General features: G+C 37.3%; 2 protein-coding genes across 5 annotated transcripts; both read left to right on the forward strand.

The window, feature by feature from the left end:
• The first annotated feature begins 807 nt into the window (after positions 1–807).
• On the forward strand, positions 808–16,009 carry LOC103460763 (histamine N-methyltransferase-like). 4 transcript variants are annotated; one of them, XM_008403073.2, is made up of 7 exons: positions 808–4,415; positions 7,892–8,037; positions 9,564–9,616; positions 11,130–11,237; positions 13,278–13,408; positions 13,584–13,677; positions 14,722–16,009. In XM_008403073.2, exons 1-7 carry the CDS (start codon positions 4,407–4,409, stop codon positions 15,081–15,083), a joined length of 903 nt encoding a protein of 300 aa, XP_008401295.1. In that variant the 5' UTR covers positions 808–4,406; the 3' UTR covers positions 15,084–16,009. The 4 variants fall into 4 exon arrangements, with proteins under 4 accessions (XP_008401295.1, XP_008401318.1, XP_008401312.1 ...); XM_008403096.2 differs by having other exon boundaries at positions 7,896–8,037; XM_008403090.2 differs by lacking the exon at positions 808–4,415 and adding an exon at positions 6,921–7,069 and having other exon boundaries at positions 7,896–8,037.
• Positions 16,010–18,773: 2,764 nt separating this feature from the next.
• On the forward strand, positions 18,774–22,582 carry LOC103460754 (histamine N-methyltransferase-like). Its single transcript, XM_008403058.1, has 7 exons — positions 18,774–18,883; positions 18,957–19,096; positions 19,363–19,415; positions 20,621–20,728; positions 20,926–21,047; positions 21,647–21,740; positions 21,980–22,582. The coding sequence occupies exons 2-7, from the start codon at positions 18,966–18,968 to the stop codon at positions 22,330–22,332; spliced, it is 861 nt and encodes a 286-aa protein (XP_008401280.1). The 5' UTR covers positions 18,774–18,883; positions 18,957–18,965; the 3' UTR covers positions 22,333–22,582.
• Positions 22,583–22,848: the final 266 nt, after the last annotated feature.

A 22,848-nucleotide genomic window follows, 5' to 3' on the forward strand; every position in this document is an offset into this window, starting at 1 on the left:
ACCAGGTATTAAGCTGTTTCTCATTTGGCCTCCACTAATCAAAGAGATTCACATGTGCATCTCAATAAGTTCGAATATATTTGAAAAGTTACTTTATTTCTGCTATTTAGTTAAAAAATGTAAACTCGTGTTTTATAGATTCACCAGACACAGTGATGTATTAATCTCATTTTAATGRTTATGGCTCYCAGCTAATGAAATATTTTTTTCTTCATAAAATAGAGAGTACTACATAACACCAATAGTAAAAAGCAAATTGCATAAATATAATGGCATGGCAATGTWACGACCTACACAGTCATTGTGAAGACTGCTGACTTGACAGTCTTCYTGCAGAGAGTCACTGAAACTCTCCACAACAAGGTWGCAGCTGGTAATTCAGAGCGTCGTATCAAAGTGGAAAGTTGAGTGTAAGAAAAAGTGCACAAGCAGCAGGGATTTAACCACAGCCTTCAGAGAATCAAAGCCTGCTCACAAATCTGAGATTCAAAATCCTCTTCATGCCGCGTTTGCATTAATCTAATAACTCATGTTACAAAAGAAGTGTTGACCAAATATTAGGCCTGTCACAGTAACAAATTTTACTTAATAACAAATAGTCTGTAAAATTATATATATAAAACAATAAAGTTTATTTTCAAGCCATATAGCACAATAATTCAAGTTTTCCCTCTCAAAGTCTAATAAACTTTCATTCTGGAAAAGCACTTAACAGTGTAATTGAAAGACAATTTAAATATCCAAGATAAAAAACAAAAAATAATAAAAGGAAATGAAAAACCACACACAAACAAAAACAGATTGTAGAAATGGATTATGTAAAAGAAAATTGCCCTTCAAAAAAATCTTAGCCATTGGAATCATTTTAATTTATTATGCAATAAATTGTTCATTGGGACAGGCTTAAAATTAAATGCTTTTCCTGATAAGCACATGGACACACTTCTCAGTAAGTTCTCAATTTTCTGACAACTTGAATTTTAAATTTCCAGCAGTTGTGTCATCAAAATAAACAGAAATTATCCCTTGAAATTTGTCCACCTGTTTGTATCAAATCTATGTAAATCCACCAGTTTCATCGCCTGGAACTGAATAACTGAAATAACCAAACTTTTMGCTAATATTCTTATTTAATGAGATGCACCTGTTATTCTATGTGACCTCATCTTGAATGTATTTATTCAGCCACTCTATAATCCTCCTGGTTGTACAAATATGGTTGTTACATGTCACAACAACTGTATTTCGGCAGCTGTCTCTGTATGTAGGCATGCTTGATCTATTTTGGCAGAGAGCGCTCCAAGTGGCCTTGCAAAAAAAATCTCTGTTTCATAAGTTGCCAAACATTTTAGTAACAGTCTCTTCTAGGCCAGTGTTTCTGAAATTTGGGGGAGCAAAAAGCACACATGGTAAAAAGTTGGGTAMGGGAAAAACMCAAATTTTAATTATTCCGATGCTCTTGACAACATATCATAAGCTAACTAGAAACATTTCTGTTCTCAGATGCTTATGAGATCTCCTTTGGGTGTGTCCGACGGATCGAAAAACATCTTTGCCTACTGTTTACAGTACCTAAGCTATTTGTGTTACTATTGTGTGTACATGGAGAACTGGACAAAATTCAAATAAATTGTGAAATCATGTGAAAATCAAAAAAAAGGGCCTGCGTTTCTCTCACTACCCCCTCTTTGAGAGGGATATTTATAAGGCAGAAGCTCCAGACCAGCAAAGATCTTTCATGGCTCCTTGACTTTCAAGTCCTGATACATCTGATATATTGTAATTACCGCAGACTYTAAGGCAAAGCCCAGAACAGATAAGCAGTTGATAAGATTCATTTTGCCCTGCAGTCAGATTTCCAGTCCGATAGTCCCAGGATAATCCCGGGCTGCGAGCGAAGCAGAGTTTAAATCTTTGTCTCATCTAATTCATTTATTTAATCCTGTCACTTTTGCTTAAGACRAGGCTGAATTAAAACGCTTGTGTCACGGCCATCTGATCCATGGCAAAGACGGGGGCCGATCCTGTCATGTCCAATTCATCTCATTTGCGCATCTTTCAAGACACATTTGGAGGTTTTAGTGAAGATTTATGAGCAACGTGACCGTTTGAGCTTCTCGTTTTAATTTATTAAATTTGTTCCCATAAGGAAGCAGGAACACTCTAATAAAATATGGTTTGGTGAAGTTTGTCAGAGCTGGGAGAGAGAAAAAAAAAAACTTAAAGACGTTTGTGGGGCCATTTCACACAATGAATGTTTACTGCTTTTTTTTTTTTTTACTAGAAATAGAAAATGTGTTTATCTGCATCATAGAAAATGAAACTGTGAAAGTATTATCCTTCTAGTCTCCCAAAAAAATACTACATGTAATAATTTGAACTTCTAAAACAGTAAATGTTATTCAATTTATATATAATCATTATGTGGAGAGACTGCTTACACAAAATGRTAGAAGATAAAAACACCACAAACAGGCTTAATCAGAGGTGATCAACAGCAGATCACTGCTTTAGTTTTGTTTATTTATAAATAACCTTTGGATGACCACCATTATGCATCCCTTCAGGGTATTCATATGAAATTCTGATTGCCTGGGATTCCTTCTTGCAGCTAGTTTTGATCAGATGAACTACTGAACTCTTTAAAATAATCTCACTTAAAACTGAGATCATTTTACTTCTTGATAAGCTGAGGAATGCATTGGCACATGTATTTATAGTCAACTTTTTRTGGACTGCATGAGAGGCACAAAACCCAGAAAAGGAGCATGTAAGGAGAATTATGATCCAACATTGTACAGCACCTTTAAAAAGGTTTCATAAACACAATTTGTACTTGTATTTGGATTTCACTTTACTGGCCAAATCAAATTATTACATGATTGGAAACTTTTTTTCTTTTTTTCCAAAAACCTTAAAGACTGTGCCATATTTTTGCCTTATRTTTTTGATAAGGGACATTCATTGTAGCTACAACGCCACAGTCTCAGTGCTTCTGCAGCCTCTAACATTTTGTACTTTGWTCCATTTATCCTTGTATTATCTTTTGACCACACAGGAAAGGAATCTCCACAGCAGGGTGCTGCTTTCAGGCTAACCTGCGCTAATCATTTTCTACCAATCGTTCTGTTTCTCATCTCACCAGAACACCAATATTCTCCAGGCAAAGTCAGTACTATGTAATTCCATCCATCATATCACTTATAAGACATTTCATATTTCTTTCATAAAACTCATAAATAAAGAAGCGGTGAGTGAACCTCCCTGCCTGTTACGTCTCTCTGCACCTACATAAATGATTAGAGTTCAAAGAATTTTGGGATCGGTTTTCTTTGAGGTTTTACTTTACACAAGGAAGTTTGTCCGAARCACATATCGATAAATATTAAACATGCAACTTCCTCCACATACCTATACCTATAGAACTGTGCATCATGGGGCAGAGTTATGAAATTCATATCCTCTTTAAATCAGAACAGGAGGAATCATTTTTCGTATAAATTCTGCATTTTCTGAAATAGATGCTGGTTAAGTTGAACAAGAGCTAAAATCAGATGCCATTCCCATTTTAAAGGTTCACAGTTATCGGCTTTCCCACTTCTAACACATACAATCCCGACCTCGAAACTGCAGCAGTTAGGCATGCAACATGCAATACACGTTAAGTAGCCTCTCTGTGAGGGCCTTCATAGGACCTCAACACTCTCTGCACCCTCCCATATCATTAAAAGCAGTGATGTGGGCAAAGTTTCTTTTCTGAAGCTGTTTTACTGACATGTCTGTGTCTCYGAGCCTAGAACTGCATCAGCATTTGCTGTTAGATAAGTGTAGATTAGTAGATTAGTCTATTCTTTCCAAAACAATTGTTGATGTGGAGGAGTAAATGATCAACCATTCTACCTTTTTTTTTTATCTTCATGCTCATAAGTGTCAACATTCTCCACAGAGGAAAAGGAGGGACTGATGCTTTAGACTGAGTAAAGCAATTCTTCAAAACCTTTAAGAGAAATATCAATACAACGTTTTGTCTCTTATCCTACGGTCTGAAGCTTCCTCATCCGTTTAGGGGCTCTCAAAAGTTACTTACTTTGTTATTCTAATTACTTTGTGTCGCTATATCAATATCATTATTATGTTGCACATGAAATAACTGTATTCTTTCCTGTGTTTTTGACCTTATTTGGTGATATGTTGTTTGCACACAAGAGGGCGGTRWTGTGWGAGAAAGGTGTGGTTACCTTGTGTTAAGTCATAGAGGTTTCAGCCAGACACCTGTTTGTTTTATAGATCCATTAGGATCCARCAGATGGCGGYAGTGCARCAATTRTGGATGCAAGCTGCCGTTAAWATCTAAAGAAGAAGAAGAACCTGTTTGTTTTCTTTTGCTCAGTGTTTGGCAACCAGAGATGCTTTCGGTATGTGTGTTTTTTAATTACTTTTTATGAATTGTAGAGAAATGTGAATTATTCTTAAAAAAATGTTCACCCATAAGATTATGTGCATAAATATCTGGTACTTTCAGATTAACTTTTTTTTTTTTTAATGCACATAAAATCATCTTATAAATGTAAGTATTTAATAATTCATAAGATGATTAAATTGATAAGCTGGAACATGGATTTGAATAGAATTTATATATCTCTGTTTGTTGTTTAAGAAATTCGACCTATAACTAATAAACCAACCAAAAAATAAATAAAAAAGCTGAGTGAAGTCCAGAGTCTTGTGTAGGGTGATGTGCTTAGCCGATTTTGGCCAAAGAGAAAAAAAATTCAAAACTGAGAGATTTAAAACGAATAGATGAGATAAATCTGATAAAACAATTACTGTAAATCTGAGCAATGCAGGTTAGTTTGGTTMATTTTAGCTCAAAGCACCATTTCATCTGTACAGTCATTGTAGCACCTAACATCTGTGAGGCTGGGGACTAATTAATGATGATAAACTGAGTGTTGTGAGCTGAACTTGTGTGTGTAATTTTTCTATTGAGTGCAGATTGGTGTGAGAGTGTGTGCGTAAGCAGAGATAAAAGGAGAGAGGGAGGTTTTAACAGTGCCTTCTAATGAACATCTGGCRCAGAATTAGACGTAGTTAGTCAGACTAAAAATCTCTTTCATCATTTGCAGGAGGGAGTTCATTCCAATTAGATGGATCATGGCTGAAAAGTGCTAACTTTTCCACCCCCTCATTTTTTTTGTCTCCTTTTTAACCCTGTAACTTTGTGTCTGACAGAGAAAAGGTGACATGGAAAACAATGAGACCAAAGAGATAAGATGGTGCAACCCTGTGTAATTAATGGAAGGACTTTGAAGTCGAGTCTGACATGAACAGTGACGTGGCAGTTTTTTTAAAGCGTATGGAAAACTCAGTGGGACTCAAAAAAGACAATAAACGATTCTCTCCCTGAGCCCAAATAATGCTTGTTTCATTCCCAATTCAAATTTTTCAAAAGCTAATTGCAGGACTAATGAAAATTWGTTTATTTGAAGCTAACAGTATAACATTATTAGCATAACTCTGTGTCCAATAATGAATKAAGGTTGGAYTTATCAAGAGATGGTGGGACAAGCTGCTGCCTCTCCATCTGGTCTTCTTACAGAAGCCATCTGTGCCAGAGGACCTCTAAAAGCAGATMATCCTCCAGATCTATACTACTTCCCCCTTTATGTCGTAAATTTAAAGTCTCCGCCTGGRTATTTTTTTGTTTATTTTAAATGTACGTAGTTCTTTAAATGTCATGTGAGTAAATTTATTTTCTCATATGTCCATAACTACTGGAACTTTCAATATCTAGCAAGTTATTTTTGCAACTTGCCRTCTATTAAAAGTGCCACTCCCTGGTGGGGGTGAAATTACCATCCATCCATTTTCTTTCACCATTGTCCCTTAGTGGGGTCGGGAGGGTTGCTGGTGCCCATCTCCAGCTAGCATTCCGGGCGAGAGGCGGGAGTCACCCTGGACAGGTCGCCAGTCTGTCGCAGGGCAACACGGAGACACACAACCATGCACACACACACTCACACCTAGGGGCAATTTGGACAGACCAATTAACCTGACAGTCATGTTTTTTGGACTGTGGGAGGAAACCGGAGTACCCGGAGAAAACCCACGCATGCACAGGGAGAACATGCAAACTCCATGCAGAAAGACCCCAGGCAGGGAATCGAACCCAGAACCTTCTTGCTGCAAGGCAACAGCTCTACCAACTGCGCTACTGTGCAGCCCGTGAAATTACCATAATAACCTGATTTTGGCTGGAAAGCACAAAATCTCCCCTTTCAGAAACTTGGGATTTTTCAGATGGCGCAAAATGTGGCAGAATTGCGATACTGCAAATTTGGCTGAACTGCTACATTAAGACTTATAGGATTAAACGCTACGTTATTCAGTTTTTGCACATGGAAACAAGCCATTTTTTTATTAAATATATTGCAATTATTTGTGGCATTTATCCATAGGTTTCACTATAGAGTGTCATAGACAGAAATTGACGCTTTTTAAATGCTGTAACTTGTATTTTTATAGATGGATCTTTTGCATTCAAGCCTCGACATTTTAATAGATGCAATTCTATTGACTCCACTGTAAACAATTCACATTATTCTTTTATGTATATTTTGAAAACATTTGAACAAAACCAGGCTATTATCGACCACCTTGCTAAGTATGTTCAAAAACATTAATACCATTCAATCCCACTAAAGACAATTTAAAAGTAACTCCAAATCAGGCTCCAAATGAAGTTCCGCTCTAGCCCCCATTAAACCTTGGACCGYCCGTGAACATGAAATTTCCCTCAGATTTGACAAAAACTATTACAATGAAATTTAAGGCAGTAAAGTCAGATTAGAAACTCAGGTCGTTCATAGGGTAATATYCTTAAAATAAACGCTCATCTCAAAGGAAAACGTACAAGTTACAGCGGCCAGGCCTTGGGAAGACGGATTTTCTTTGACGGATTTCCTCCGCCACMTTTCGCCCTCCCTAAAGGRAAGAAGCTGTGACACATGTGGGAGGGTTCACTCCAGCCTTCCACCTTCCCCGGACGCTGTTCTGCCGGAAGACCGTAGTAAGTGATCATCGTCACGATTTGCTTTTCACGCTCATGACGGGAATCTTAGCGAACGATGAAASTCGCTCTTTGACGTTCACTGAGCGGAGGACGGGCGTGTTTTGTTCTCATTCTGACCAGCTGCACATAATTATGTCGGAGGGGACGTGGCAACGTCTGTCTGCCGGTCTGCCTGCCTGCCTGCGTGCAGCTCTGTGTTTCCGCTGCCGCCGAAGTCATTTTAGTCAATAAACGGGCAGCGCTGTCGTAATAAAACATGGAAGAGAAAAAAAAAACAGATAAATGTCCAGCTTTAGCGTTCCAATAACAGAGAAATACCGCTTTGGTGTGTTGACGTTCAACCAYACATGACTCTGTTTTAAATAGTAGATCCCATTGSACAAATGTTATGTTTTTGTGTTTGTACTGTTAGGTGTTYAAGTCAAACTAAAACATCATACAGAACATAGGCAGTATGTTTCSAGTTTTATTTGGAAGTGAAATGTGATATACRCTTTCTTACTTTACAGAATCTACAAATGAGGAGCTTGACTGTACTTTATTTGGCTTTTTTTCTGAGTCTGACACATCTGATTAAAACACAGTGGCAGCATCATCCTGTGGGAATGTGTTTTTTGTAGCGTGGACAGGGAATCAGGTCAGAGTCAATAGCAAGATAAATGGAACTAAATACAGGAAGAACACCTGTTAGAGGCTGTAGAAGTCTTGAGACCTGGTGAAGGGACTATCTTCCCTACAGGACAAAAAGCGTAAAGTGAATTTGATTAAAGTGTACGGCCCAGCCAAAGCATAAACCTAAATGAATTGCCTCTTGTCCAGACAGGCATCATGGGATCCCCACTGAAGAGTCTGGTTCATGATGATGATAGGTACCAGAGATCCTTCCGCCTTTTTCTGGAGCGCTCCTCTGAACACCAATGCATGCGGGACTTCATCCACAGCAAACTACCTGACATTCTGTCCAGGTAAAAGCTGCTTTAACAATGATTTAACACATGGACAACTGAAAATATTACGGCCTGTGGTTGCATTTTCTTTAGAATTTATTTTAGACATGCCCAATACATTTTTTTTTTTAAATCGGTGAATAATTTTGAGTAATTCCACATAAAAATTCATAAAAACTGAATTGTGAATACAGTGAAAACTGCAAAGATACATACAATACTAATAATCCAACCTTTCCTCCCCTGCACCGTCACAACAACATTTGGTAGAGGAATATTTCTCGACAAGATAATTGTAATTTTGACAAGTCTTGACAAAATTATTATGATTATGCAGTTTGCGTGAAAGAGGAACAAAAATATTATGTTGCTTTGCATGAAGGAAAGAAAACTTTATTAAATGAGCAAATCTTTTTTTGCTTTTGGTTGGTGATTTTCACAGAAAAATTATTTGAAATTTAAATAGGAACTGACTTTCATTAAAAAAAAAAAAACATGCTGTCCGTTGCTTCAGCTGTGTTACAATTGGAATAGAATATTTAAATATTTTTTGGATCAAAAGTTCAAATGAGCCTTTCACTTAAGTTTGTGAAAAATATATGTATTTTCTTGTTGCATGAAGGCTTCATTAATGGTGCCAAAATATATTTTGAAACAATAATGCATTTGATGAAGGAAAAAAAAATGCAATTCATTGTCAGCTGAAGATCAGGATTAAGTTGAGACAAATCTGTATCTTGGCTTTTAAAATCCTGCAGGTGTGAACTGTGAACATGTGATTTGACATCAGGGTTTTTGATTAACTGGAGAACCATAAAGCAGGAGATGGTTCTGACCTTTAAGCAACTGGTAGGTAAAAAACACAAGTTAGTACTTATTGTTGGAAAACGGAATATGTGAATTTCATTGCAATGCATATAATTTGTTCGTGTCAGTTTGCTGTGCGAAAAAGCAAATATCAAATTAATTAGAGTGCAGGGATATATAATTTATTTATTTATTATTTATTTAGTTCGAACAGACAGAAAAGGCAATCAAGAAAAAAAAGAAAAAGATTAACAATGCGTTGCTGGCGATCTAAATGTATATTTTAACCAGTCAAATAGTATGTGCATGGTTGTGAATTCCCAAAAAGTAAGTGCATAAATGGTCTCTCTGCTGGCGCAGGCTGTGGGAGGTGACTGACGCGCTGCAGAGAACCCGACCAAACTCGGCTCTTTTTTTGACGTTTTCACAAGCAGATCCGTCAGGAAGCCGGTGGGATGTGACTCGCAAGTTAATTAAAAGGTGTAATGGAGTTAATAAAAATTTACGTTGACTGACAGAACGCGCCACAGCGACATTCAAAGCCCAAGTTCTTGCAGAGGCTTCAGTCGTTGGATCAGAACATCTCACATTCCCGAGTGTCAGGCAGAATTGTCAGTTACAGGCCCAAAAAGATGTGACCCACATTTGGCAGGTTGGAAGCTGTGAATTTCAAGGCGTCGCTGCTCTGAAGACATTCTGCTTTTTCTTTTTTCCTGCTTTCTCTGCTCTCCCCGCAGCATTGGAGATGGAAAGTCCCATCTAAATGTCATTGGAGTTGGAAGCGGAGCTGGTAAGAGCACAAACTATATGGCGCTGACACCGCTGAACTTAGCTTATGTGCAGCGTGACACGGTAAATAGCTGAATGACCTCTGCAGCAGATAGCTAAGGTGAGGGAACGTTGGCGAATCAGTCGGCTGCTTCTGAGTCGATTGGAGAGTTTTATTCATGGCTGCTGTGAGAAAAAGAAAAGACCGTGTGGAGGCTTTTTGTTGCCATCTGACCATTTTATTTACTATTAGTTTGACAAAATGACCTAAACACCACGTAGCTTTACAGCACCAGGTTCTATTACAATGCAGTCATTTCTTTTCCTGTGCAAACTGAGCACTTGCCCTCTGAGTACTGCTACCCTTTACTTATGTCAAAGCCAATCCTTTTACGTTACCTGAGCTGTCATTTCTGTATCATAATGGATTCTCTAATGGACTTGTAAATCCATTAGAATGACTACAAACTTCCCTGCAAGGTAAAACAATTCACTGCATCCTGGCATCGGCTCCATGGCTTAAATTTACTCCTCTCGTCGTGGCAACTTGTCAATAGGAAAGTGAACAAAATGTTCTCCCTTTAGTCAAATGATACTGACAGAATAATAGTTAGAGTGCCTGCTCTGGTTTTTAATCCATGTGGACTTTATGAGGTTACTTCACTTTTTGATCTACTTTTTTTGTGGTGACATCATAATGTTGTATTTGACTTGCCTAAGAGCCCAGAGTTGGGAATTATAAAGTAATGTTACATCCAGTATAAATGAGTTGTAGCTGCGAGGCAGAACTCCAGAGTGATTTACTAAACGCTCTGGTGCCGTCTAATGTTAGCATTACATGATAAACACTGTTTTCTTACAGTTCTTTCTATGCAAGCACTAAAAGATATAATTCTATTTTTTTAATTAAGGCTCTATTAAACATCTAGAAAGAATTTGGGTAGAGCAGACACTATATTCAGATGTAAGTTGTCCTTGATGTAGACACCTAGGCTTCAATTTCTGACCACAGAAATAAAAATAAAAGTCCAAACATTAACTTTTTTTTACCTTCAGTAGAAGGCTTAAAACACACACTCTATGGATATGGAACTAAGTTTATCATTCAATTTCATATTTTGCTCCAAATGGCATTTGTTTAACAAAAGTTGTTTCATTTTTGTATGAAAGCTTTGGATTCAAAGCCAGATCTGGATGTAAACTACACGATGTGCGAGACTTGCTACTAAATGGTACAACAGAACAAATCTGTTCAAAAAGTTGAAACCTAAACACGGTCACACGTGAGCAGCTAAAACAGAAAGTGGCTAAAAAATGTACATGTTGGTCAGTGTTCCAGTTATTGCGGGTCGAAAGCAACAGCTTCCGAAACAGCAGCGTCAGCTATATTTCAAATTTAACCTATGATACAATTTTTCTGTGGTTTTCTTGTTGTAACGCAGCATTATAAAACAAAAACCAAGGGATTTCAACAAGTTAACATTTTTGCCTCTAACTTTTTCTTTTTTTGTTTTTAACCGCCTTGCTTCTTCTAGGTGAGATAGACCTAGAGATGCTCAACGAGCTACACAAGAAGCATCCAGGGGTGACAGTAGATAATGAGGTGGTGGAGCCAAGCAGCCAGCAGCTACACAACTACAAAGGTACAGTCTTCTTAAGGTTCACCCTCTTCTTACAAAGTGTATCTGTGTTCACATGCATTCTAAACGATGTTTCAATATTTCATTTTCTGGCTGGAGAGGGTATGTTCTTTGTATTTTTAATGCTGAAGCATTGTGTTAAAGCTGCCTTTGACCTTCTTGTCAATAAATTAATAAAAACATCGCTGCTTTTTTAGAGAAGAGCTGATCATTGAACCACAATGACCAATCAGCAACCGACGACCCCTCCGACATTCTTCCAATGACAAGTGGCTGGTTGTCTGCAATCTGATGCTTAACACAGTTCAAGGCTTCTAGTTTGCTTTAATATACTTCCAGATACCCATAAGCTTCTTAAAATCAGTGGTTAGTTATGTCTGACTTTTGGAGACAGACCAGGAACAAACCAGAGGAACAAACCAGGCTGTAGTAAGACTTGGCAATGGAAAAGGGGTTTTAATGAGCAGAGAACGATGTGCGTGTGTGTGCGTGTGTGTGTGTGTCTATGCTTACTCAGTTCATGTTCTGGCATGTGTTTACCTCCGTATCTGCTCATGCAACTTGACTAAGTTTATATAAAGGAGCCATAACACCAGCCAATCACAGACTGATCTTTTTCACCCCATATCCTGAATTTTCCTTAATTTTCCCACAGTGGGAACATAAAGCATATTTCTTTCTTTATTTTTGACATTACCCCAAAAAGTCATTGGGGCCAGTAGAATGTCACTCGATTCGGTTGAATGACGCAGATTTATTGTTTCCTGCTGTACAACTTAAAGGCTCATTAATAAAATGCATACAGGGATCTTTTGCATTATGTTTAAATAAAAATGATGATTAAATAAATATGAATGAGATTCAAAACAGCCAAGCAGAGAAATACATTTCTGACCTGAGTTTAAATGTTTTTTGTGTTTACCGCCTTTTTGTCTTTTTTCAATTTAAAAAAAGACAAAATTTCCCAAATTAGCTTAAACTTAACTTTGTAAAACAAGAAAATATTTCATTTGGCCTAGTTCCTTTTGAATTATTAAAAAAAAACTTTTACATCAACATTTAGCAAAGGCATGGTTCCTTTTAGATTCCAGATTTAAAAAGAGTCAATGTGTAAAATTAAAATKAAATCATTTAGAAACATCTGGTGCAATTAAATTAAATCAAGCTATTAAAAAATTTAAAAAGTAATGTAAACAGTGAGCATAAATTGCACATCTCCAAACAAATACACAGCTGAGGCTCCTTAAAATTTCAGCATTTAGTTACACAGAACTCCCATCAATTATATTGAATCAAATTAACATAAAAGCATGTTCAAATGGCTTTGTAGGATTTTATTTTTTTGGCACATTTGGAGGCTTTCAGTTGCAGTCATAGTTTTCTGAGAAGTTACAACTGAGAATATTAAACAAGCCAAGTGTGCAAAAAGGTTCTACAGCATAAAAAATATAATGAAACACAGTAAAGACAGACATCTAAAAAGCAGATGGTCCTCCAAGATTCATGAAAAACTAAAATGGAAACTGGTCAGAGAGGCTGAACAATGAAGGAGCAGCAGGAATTTCTTTCAATTGCTAGTTTATGTTCTGCATGTGACAACAGATGATCTGTGTGGAGGCATGAACACGGCTGCACTCAAAACATGTCCGCAAAATCCGACAGAGTTTGGGAACTTTTGTATGAAAGAGTAGACGAGTTCCAAGTCGAGATACGAAATGCTGACAGACTCCCGTCAGATGCTGAAGCTGAATGAAAAGCTGCTTCCACAGAGGATCAGCTCAAAGGAGAGTGCAAACAGGAGATTGCATGCTGCCTTGAACAGATTGTTTCCTCTCTCTAACCAATTTGTGTGTTCTTCAGATAACACAAGGTGAATTGGAACATTAAAGATGGAAATGATTTGTCGTGGTCTCCTTTTTTTTTTTTTTACATCATCAAAACCGGATATTTTGGAATGTGTACTCTTTTCAGCTCAGTGTATATCTATACCTCCCTACATAAAAAAAACCCCAGTTGTTATATTTGTTAAGTATCTGTCTTAAGTTTTAGTGTCGCAGAAACCTGAGCTAAACTACATCAAGTTCACCTGGAACAAGATGACGGCCTCGGAGTTTGAGGAGAGCTGGAAACTGAGCGAGACGACCAAGAAGGCAGACTTCATTCACATGATACAGGTTGGTGCTGAAGCATTGCCAGCCCTGGTGCTGTATTTCCGACACATCTAGGTCATATTCATTAGGTGGCACTCTGCAGCAATTAATCCCATTAGAGCATCTGTCTAGCATAGCAATATAATTAGGTGCTCCAAGAATGCAGTTACCAGCTCATTATGTGTGGTGAAATCGACAGATGCTGTACTATGTGAAGGATCCCGGTGCTACCATCAGCTTCTTCCAGAGTCTCCTCGATAAGAATGGGAAGCTTCTCATTATTCTTGTGTCTGGTGAGTTGATTGACGTCAATTTAAATTAACAATCGTCCTTGTTATTCCTCGCTGATGTGAAGGAAACTGTTACGCTTCATTTGTTCAAGGGGAAATACAGTTGCAAACTTTTTCACATTTTGTTGTGTGAGAACCAGACGTGTCGGTGTATTTTATTAGGGTTTCATGGAGTAGATCAACAAAACGTAAAGTAAATATGCGTAAATATATGAAGTGGAAGGAAAATGAGAAATGGGATTCATCTTTTTTTTTACTCCGATACCCCAAACGATCTGCCTTACGTTTCACCGCCCACATAAACTTTCTGTCTGTGCAAGGAGAGCATTAATCAGAGAATGAGCAAAGATGACTCTGGGGGAGCTTCAAAGATCCATAGCTCAGGAGGGAGACAACAACTATTAGCCACGGCGGTGATAAAGTGAGAAGAAGCAAGAAACTGTCACGACAAAACCCCCGTTTGCAGTTTCCCACATGACGGAGCAAACATTACAACAAATTTGATATAGTCAGAAGGAACAAAAATCAGACTTTTGGGCCTTTATGCAAAATGCTATGTGGGAGTATACTGACGTAGCACCTTGTTGTTAACACACCTGCCATTCATGGCAGGAGCAGGAGAGATGGTCAGAGCTGAGAGAAGATAGCTGGAGTTGAGTCTAGTTTAGTCATTGAAGATGACTTCAGACTGAGGTGGAGGAACCAAAACCTAAATCCAATTGATAATCTATGGCAAATTTGATTTAATGTTGAATTTCACAGAGCCTGGACTGTTTTAGAAATAAGAAAAATTGGCAAAGAATTATGTTTTTAGATAAAGCAAAGCCAGCAGGAACATAGTCCTGCCTGCTGCAGCGAACTGTTTTCCTACAAAGGAGACAGTCTGAATATAAATCCACACGACACTCATCAGGTTTTTTCACTTGTGAAACAATTTTGACAACTGTGCATTATTTCTCAGTGTTTTCTGTTGGTCTACAACATAAAATACCTGTAAACATTGTTACCATGCTGACGCTAACACTGTTTCTGCCCCACCTGTTCAAGGGGAGAGCGGCTGGGGGAAGCTGTGGCGGAAATACAGGCACGAGCTCTGCAATACCGAAATAAGTCAATGCGTGACCACGGGAGACATCAAAAGCCTCCTGGACTCAAAGGGAGTGAGCTACCACAGCTTTGACCTGCCATCTCAAATGGATATCACCGAGTGTTTCACTCAGGGAGATGAAAAGGGGGAGCTGCTGCTTGACTTTCTCACCGAAGTGCTGGATTTTAATAAAACGGCGTCACCAGAGCTGAAAGACGGCGTGTTGGAGCTGCTCCGGCATCCGGACTGCAGCATGGAGTCTGAGGGCAGAGTGATCTTTAACAACAACCTCGGTGTCATAGTCATCAATGAGCCAAATTAAAAACAGATCTTAGCTAGAGTCAAGGTCAGATTAGTCCTAGATGATGATGAAATATTTTCAAGTACATTGAGTATCTTCAAGCTTTATCCTGTGTTGAATTTAGTTTTGTATAAATGTTGATGTTTTATGAATTCTAAAGTCCTCTAACATAAAATAAATTAATACATTCCTTTCAATTTTTATGATTAAACTTGTATTATTATGACATCAAAGATCATTCTTACTCCGCTACAGACATTAGCTTCAGATTTTTCTCCGGTCATTACAGTTTGTAATGAGCTGCTCTTGGCCGGCTGCTGCCCAGACCCCATTATACTCTTTTTTTTCTTTCTCCGGGAGCGCTTTATTCCTACTGTACAAATAAATATAGAACTGGACAATTAGCTTTTCATTGAGAATCAATTTAGATAAGCTTAAAGTAATTGTGCATTATGTTTTAAAATGATTGGAAGTATTATTTCTAGTAGGACTTGAACTGGGTAAGTGAAAACACAGTTGCTCCTGGGAGTCTTTTCTTTAGCCGTCGGGTTAATTTATTTCAAATATAATCTGGGTTTGTTGCTAATAGACAAATTATATTGCAGCTTTAATTTTGTATTTCTGAATTCAGATAACCCTTTGGAGTCTCACAGTGACGAATCTGAACAATCACATAGAAATTTTGTTTTTTTTATACTCTCATTTAATTTTTATTCAACTTCACCATAAATGATCAATTATTAGTACATGGAAGGGGATAAAAGACAAAATGATTTATTTAAGTATGATGTATAGAACAATATAAAGATGCTGAAGAAATGTTCTTTTGTATTTTGTAAAATTTTCTCTACTTTAATTCCTCTAAGAGCAAGTTTGTGCTGCTAATGAGTGTTGTGCAAAATCTAATAGAAAAATCCAAAATAAAAACTACACTTGCCAACTGGAAATATTACTCCATGTTCTTGTGTATTAAACATTTTTATTTCTATTAATCAGTAAAAAACACAATATTCAGAAAAAGGCAAAACACTGCAGTATTTTACAGCGCTAATGTTTTCTTTGAAATCGAAGAAAAGACAGAATCCTTCAAATTACCTGCATTATCTAGTTTTACGATTCTTATCTTAGGAACTCCCTGTGCCATAGAAATGTTAGTTCAGTAATGAGGCCCTGGTAATGTATTTACATTATAAAAAGACATTACCACCAAAGTGATCATTTTTAAGAAATTACTTCTGCTTGTTCTGACGTCGATGGTTTGCAGTAAAGAACACAAAATTCATTTTCTCAGAAGTTTATCATTTTACTTGGAACCAATAAATAACGGCAGTTTAATGTCTCTGCAGTTTGAAGCAATCCCACATAGTGAAACAAAATGTCTTAACATTTTGTACAATAATCTGAAATGCTGAGCCTCACTGATGCAACACCACCAGCCGTTCGTGCTGCAGCAACATTATTCTTCCTTTGACTCTTTTTGAGTTTTAACAAAATGATCTTTCGTGGAATGAGGAATCTGTTTAGATGTTCATGAGCTTTTGATGTGAGACATAAAACGTGGATTATTTATGTTGGCGTGAATTTCTTCCCCTCCACATTTACATTGAACTCAATAAATGCAGACCTTGAGGCAGATGTCTGAACCTCTGGCGCCCTCTTGAGGGCGCCATTAGTTACTGGAGGGAAAATGATGACTGTCCTGTGCTTTAAAATTGACATCCGGATAATTTTAATCCTAAACTGCATAATCAGTAAAAACAGGACTAATTTGTGTTTTCTCTGAGGTTAATCTGCAGTAATTGTTCTAAGTTCTCACCAGACTAGCATGAAGTAAAACCTCACACTTCCAGGAAAGCCCATCACCTAAAAATCACCTCAGCATGACTAACAGCCTGGTGACTGTGTAATACACAAATGAGCAACAATAAAGCAACACAGATTTTGTCAGACAGCCATTTTGCATTTTTTTTATTTAGTCAATGACATTTATGCATACATGTCGTGACGTGTCGTTTCCTGTGATGTGTTTCAGTTCAGACTTGGTAGACTATTGGATCACTATTGAACCCACTGCTACCGATGTGTAGCCCTGTCATCCATCTCATGGGATTCAAATTTATGTCGCTGTAGATTCTCATGTTGACACATATAATACATCAATTTTCCGCAAGATCAATGAGCAATGCAGAATATTTTTAAAAAGCCAAAGGCAGATTTATGTGTATGTTTTCCCCCTCACTCTTTCCCATGTAGCTGCAGTGTATTTCATAAATCATTATAGAATTTGATTTTCATTATTAAAATACAAAATGTTCAATTGAAATGCAAGCAGTTTCTCCCTTTTTTTGTGATAAATTAGTGGAAATTTTAATTTGGAAAGATTTCCTTTAGATGTTTAAATGAATACAAACAGAATACCCATACAAGAAAAAACTAAAAATGTCCCATTTTCTCATACTTTGTTTCTAGCTGTCCTAATGAAAGCCAATGCTCCAAAACTATCAGCGTGTCTTGGACAAATACAAGGATTCCTGTCACTGATTTGCTTGTGATCTAAAATTCAAATGAACTCATATTTTCTTGTCTCTGAAATGTAAACCATTTAGCAAAAAGATCTAGGCACATTTTATGCTGCCAATCCAGAAAAAGTGACGTTGGTGCCATCTGAAGGCACAATTAACAGTGTTTTAAGTTTCTAGTTTGTGCATCTTTGAAGTTCTCATCAGAAACCAAAAATGAACATCAACTTTCAGTTAATTGTTAATTGAATATTTAATATGTTAAATTGAGGTTGGTCATTTTTCTTGTAGTCTAAAATAACTGAGAAGGAATTTAAATTTGGTTGGATTTTCTTTTCACATTGCAAGAAAAGAGGAATTCAAAATTGACCCTTTTTAAAAAAAAATTTCTGAGAGTTAGAAAAAAAAACCATCAGCTTATTTTGAGTAAGTCTGAGTATCAAGAAACTTTTGACAGTGGAATTACAACTAAATAAAAACAACTAAAGAAATAATTAGCCTCAACCAACAGGCAAGCTAAGTTTTTTGTAAAGCACATTTCTGTACAAAGGCAAGTCAAAGAGCTGAGCATGATGAAGACATGAAACATCAGACAAATGTTACACTGCAAGGAACTTGTATTACAAAAATGGAACACAAGTGAAATCAATAATGTTCAATTTATCATTAAAAGCTAATCGAAATAAATTGGCTTTTGCTTGAAGCATTTATTCAGTTTTCTGAAAGTTAATTTAAAAACTCCTGCTGCTTCTTCTGTGTTTGGTTCTGACTCTGGAGATGCAGAGCAGAACCAGAAGATCTGAGTGATTTACAAGGTTGATAGAGAAACTTTCTGTGGTGGAAAAAAAAAAAAACATTATGTGGGACCAGAGCTAAGTGCGTGAAGTCACAGTCACAGAAAATAATAGTCGCAGAAGTGGGAACAATTTTTCTGTTGTGATTTTGAAGATACATAATACGACACTCACACTTTTATGACAGTAAAGACTACTTTCATGGCAATTAAAGTATTTGTATTTTAAAAAGTACATTAGATAACCACGTTTTCCATTGTCGATTTCTGACAAGAACCTTTAATTACCAAAACATACAGGACCAAATAAGTTCAGGAACACATTTCTGTGTTAGCAGAACAGCTGCAGTGACTTCTCTTTTATTGTTTTAGAGCCAGAGTTCAACAGTTACGTAACGCAACGACCAGCCTTCTGGGAGGGGGATCAGTCCTGCAGCGTGAATTTAAGAAAGCGGCGCAGCACTTTGTGTTCCTGTTCCTACCTCCCCCCAAAAAACCACAAATTTAAGGTATATTTTTTCACATTATCTAAATTAAATTAGCCTACAATGTGGATAAAAGTGTTTGGTTTGTGTACTGCAGGGTGCAGTCATGAGTGCAGAAACGCACACTTGTTATGAAGGCTGCAGTGTCAACATCTTCCAGTTCTACCTGGAAAAGTCCGGAGAGCACGCAGCCATCGTCAAGTGTCTGCAAAACGTCCTGCCTGCAGAATTTCAGAGGTACAACAAGGAGCGATCTACTCATTCATGCATTTTTGTTATCTTCAGAGTTAGTCGCACATGCGCAGTGGAACAAAAAAAAAAAAAGCAACTTTATAATGTTTGCTGATTTATCTATTTGTAGAAAATTGGGCATTGAATGAATAAGGAAAATAGTAAATTGTTTGTTTGCTTAATTATTGACTCATAATTCAGTGCTTTCATTTAAATTCATTATTTTGGCTGGTTTTGTTGTTTTTTTAAAACATGATTTTTATGTTTTACAGAATTGGAGCTGGTAAAAGCACTCTGGATGTTCTTGGTGTTGGGAGTGGGGGAGGTATGGTAAAACGTTTCAGATTTAAACTACAAGTTAATAATTTATTCAAAAAGGCCCCAGTGATTGACAACCTGCGAGGGGCAATGAAGAGAAACCGAACCACTGATTAACTTCTGACATTCACTGATCAATATTGGCCAACGGTTGCTCTATAAGGTTTCAGAGCAAAGACTGCACATAAAGATATGGATAAGAAGAAAAGCAATATGCATGTCCTTTAGATATTTAACCGACTGCTGTCAGCATAATTTACAATTCGGTCATAAAGTAAAACAACAGACTCATTTCAATTTAATACCCAGGAACCTAAGAAGAAGAAAAAACCTCAAGAAACCACAATGAAAGATGTTGGCTGACTTTTTAGGAAGAGCTGTGAAGACACTGTTGCAGTAATCAATGCAACTATAGATAATAAACACGCTGACTTCCTCTAGATCTGGCTTGGACATTAGTACTAATCCTAGCAATGATAGATGGTGATAGAAGGCCGACTTTGTAACTGTGCATGTGTCTTTGAAGATTCTGAAGATTCAATCAATCAATCAATCAATCAATCAATCAATCAATACAATTTTATTTGTATAGCACATTTCAGCAGCAAGGCATTTTAAGGTGCTTTACATAATTAAAGAAAAAATAAAAACAGCACGTGACATTGAATAACCAATAAGAAAGAGAAAGATATTTTGAAAAAAAAGAAAAAGATTAAAAAAGATAAAAACGCACTTTTGTTACGGAATTTAAGCGCCTGTCGCCGCCTGTCACCACCGGACTCCACCTGACTCCACCTGACTCCACCTGACTCCACCGTCCCTTTAACACGGACGGCGGAGGCCTAACAGGACCTTGCAGCACCAGGTTCCGTAGAAAGAGGAATAAAAGAAATTAATAAATAGATAAAAAGTCAAGATAAAAACATTAAAAACATCAAAGTCATCAAAACCTGCACTGTAATCCTAATTTTGCCATAAACAACTCTAAACAGGTGGGTTTTAAGTTGAGATTTAAAGGCACCCAGTGTTTCAGCTGTTATACAGTTTTCTGGAAGTTTGTTCCAAATTTGTGGTGCATAGAAGCTGAATGCTGAATTGCAAGTCTTTGAAGCAAGAGAATGGTGCCGTTCAAAAAAGAAAATTCACGACTTTGAGCAGAACTGTAACATTTAATTGAAAAAAAACCCAGTTGTGTTTCATGGTCTGTTCCAGGTGAGATGGATGTTCAGATACTCTCACTTCTGCAGTCGGCCTTCCCTTCTGCTCCCATAACCGCTGACATTGTGGAGGGCAGCTCTGAGCTCACAGCCAACTTCAAAGGTAATGATAATTTAGTTCAGCATTTTGTGTTCTGTAAATATAAAAAAAATAAAGCATTTAGGAGATGCTCTGATCACCGTTCTGTGGCTAAATTCCAGTCTCCAGTTTTTGAAAAGCTTTGAAGAATCTAGATGTGTGTATATGTTATGACATATCTTAATATGATTGCTGCATTCTCTCTTTGAATGTCTTGAAAGCTTTGGCAGCCAAGACTGCTGACCTTGGGAAGATCCAGTTCTCTTGGCACATCATGTCCAGTGAGGACTATCAGAAAGCAAAGGGAGGCATAAAGGAATTTGATTTCATACACATGATCCAGGAAAGTTGAAGAAAGTTTGGTTTTACCTTTTGCCTTCTACTCCCTGAACTGTCAATGCATCAAATGTAGCACAGATTTGAATTAAGCTAAACTATAACTCCTACAAAATATATTTATAAAAAAGGTTTACACGTTTTCTAATGTACATTGTTTGCAAAAGTTGCTAAGAAATATTTCACATTGTGACCACCAACGACAATTTATTAATTTAGGACTTTATGTCATAGACCAACAAAAACTACTGCACAAGTGCAAAGTAGAAATGAACGGATGCAGCTGAGTTCTAGAAAGTATTGCTTCAGGCGAGATGAAATATAAATGCACACCACATTTTTCAGAATCTTATTTTATTAAAAATGTAGACAATTGTATCGTTTTCCTTGAACTTCACAAGTATGCATCATTTAGTTTTTGTCTCCTAAAATTCAAGTGAAACATATTAAGGCTGTGATTTAAAAAAAAAACCCAACATATTCATTTAGTGCACATTTTGTAATTGAAGTGATTCCTGTTGTTTGAATATAAATGAAAGGAAAAAAAAAATTACACTTGCATGTGCAAATAGTGAAGCCATAGGAACCAATGCTTTTCCTCCACAGATGATCTACTATGTAAAGAGCCTGGCTGAAAGTATCAAGTTCCACCATGGCCTCCTCAAAAACAACGGCAGACTCATGATCATTGTTGAAGCAGGTAAGCAGAGTTGGACTGACTGGTTCGCCACACAATTTAAATATACAAGATTTCTATTATTACTCTGCTTATTCAGTCATCTTTATCAGTAATCTACACAATGAAGGTAAGTTCTGACTGAAAAGCAAAACGTTAAACCGAGTTCGTCTTGTTACTTGTTACGGAAGAGAAAAATACATGCCTTTCTTTATCAGCCTGGATCATTCAGCATTTGTTTTTTTGTTTTCTCTACAATCCAGCCAACAGTGGTTGGGACGTCCTGTGGAAGACTTACAAGAAGGAGCTGTGCGTCGGAAGCATCACCGAGTACCGTTCATCTGGAGAGATCACTGCCTGCCTCAAGGACCAAAGCCTCAAATTCGAGGAACATCCGGTTCCCAACAGCTTTGACATCACAGAATGCTTCGACCGCAGCAGCGTACCTGGAGAACGTCTGCTGAGCTTCATGACAGGAACAGAGCACTTCTACGAATCCTTCAGCCCTGAGGTCAGAGCAGGCATCCTGGACGTCCTCAGGAACAAGTGCAGCACTGAAAAGGACGGCAGGGTGTTCTTCAACAGCAATCTAACTTGCATTTTTGTTCATGCTTAAGTTTGCTGACAAATATGCTCTTACAGTGTATTTTATGTCTTTCTACCCAGCATGTTTGCCTTTTAGAACCAATAAACACTACATGTGTAAATTCAGCTTCTGTTCTCGTTTGAAAAGGAACGCTTGCTTTTAAATGCTCAAATTCTAAATTAGCTTATTTTTGAATAGTTTGATCAGCAAGGGAACTGTTAATGTCGTGAGGAAGATGTGTATTTAAATGTAAGCTTTTGAATAAAACTATTGTAATCAGCACCGTAATAAAAGATAAGAAGTTTCCTTAATGTAGCAGAAGTAACTTCTACAAAGAGCCGACAGGCAAAATATCGCCTAACTCTCCTGGGTCTACAGTCACTGCAGCCTGGAAGATTATGACTCAAACAACCAAATATGCATTATCTGGTGAAAAAAGTGGAGCATTTAGTAGCAAAATGGCCAAATGTACCCTTAAGGAGTAAATGATTAAAACTGGTAATAAAATGAGGGAAATGAATTTGCATTCCATTGATTTCATTCCCA

The sequence above is a fragment of the Poecilia reticulata genome, linkage group LG2, assembly GCF_000633615.1.
Source record: "Poecilia reticulata strain Guanapo linkage group LG2, Guppy_female_1.0+MT, whole genome shotgun sequence".
NCBI classification, from domain to species: Eukaryota; Metazoa; Chordata; class Actinopteri; order Cyprinodontiformes; family Poeciliidae; genus Poecilia; species Poecilia reticulata.

Bases quoted from the DNA above. Each gene is read 5' to 3' on its own strand.
- LOC103460763 (XM_008403073.2), top strand. The intron at 9,617-11,129 runs GTAAGAGCACAA...TGCTTCTTCTAG, and splicing joins TGGAGTTGGAAGCGGAGCTG to GTGAGATAGACCTAGAGATG. The intron at 13,678-14,721 runs GTGAGTTGATTG...CACCTGTTCAAG, and splicing joins TCTCATTATTCTTGTGTCTG to GGGAGAGCGGCTGGGGGAAG.
- LOC103460754 (XM_008403058.1), top strand. From the start codon at position 18,966: ATGAGTGCAGAAACGCACACTTGTTATGAAGGCTGCAGTGTCAACATC. The intron at 19,097-19,362 runs GTACAACAAGGA...TATGTTTTACAG, and splicing joins CTGCCTGCAGAATTTCAGAG to AATTGGAGCTGGTAAAAGCA. The intron at 21,048-21,646 runs GAAAGTTGAAGA...TTTCCTCCACAG, and splicing joins ATTTCATACACATGATCCAG to ATGATCTACTATGTAAAGAG.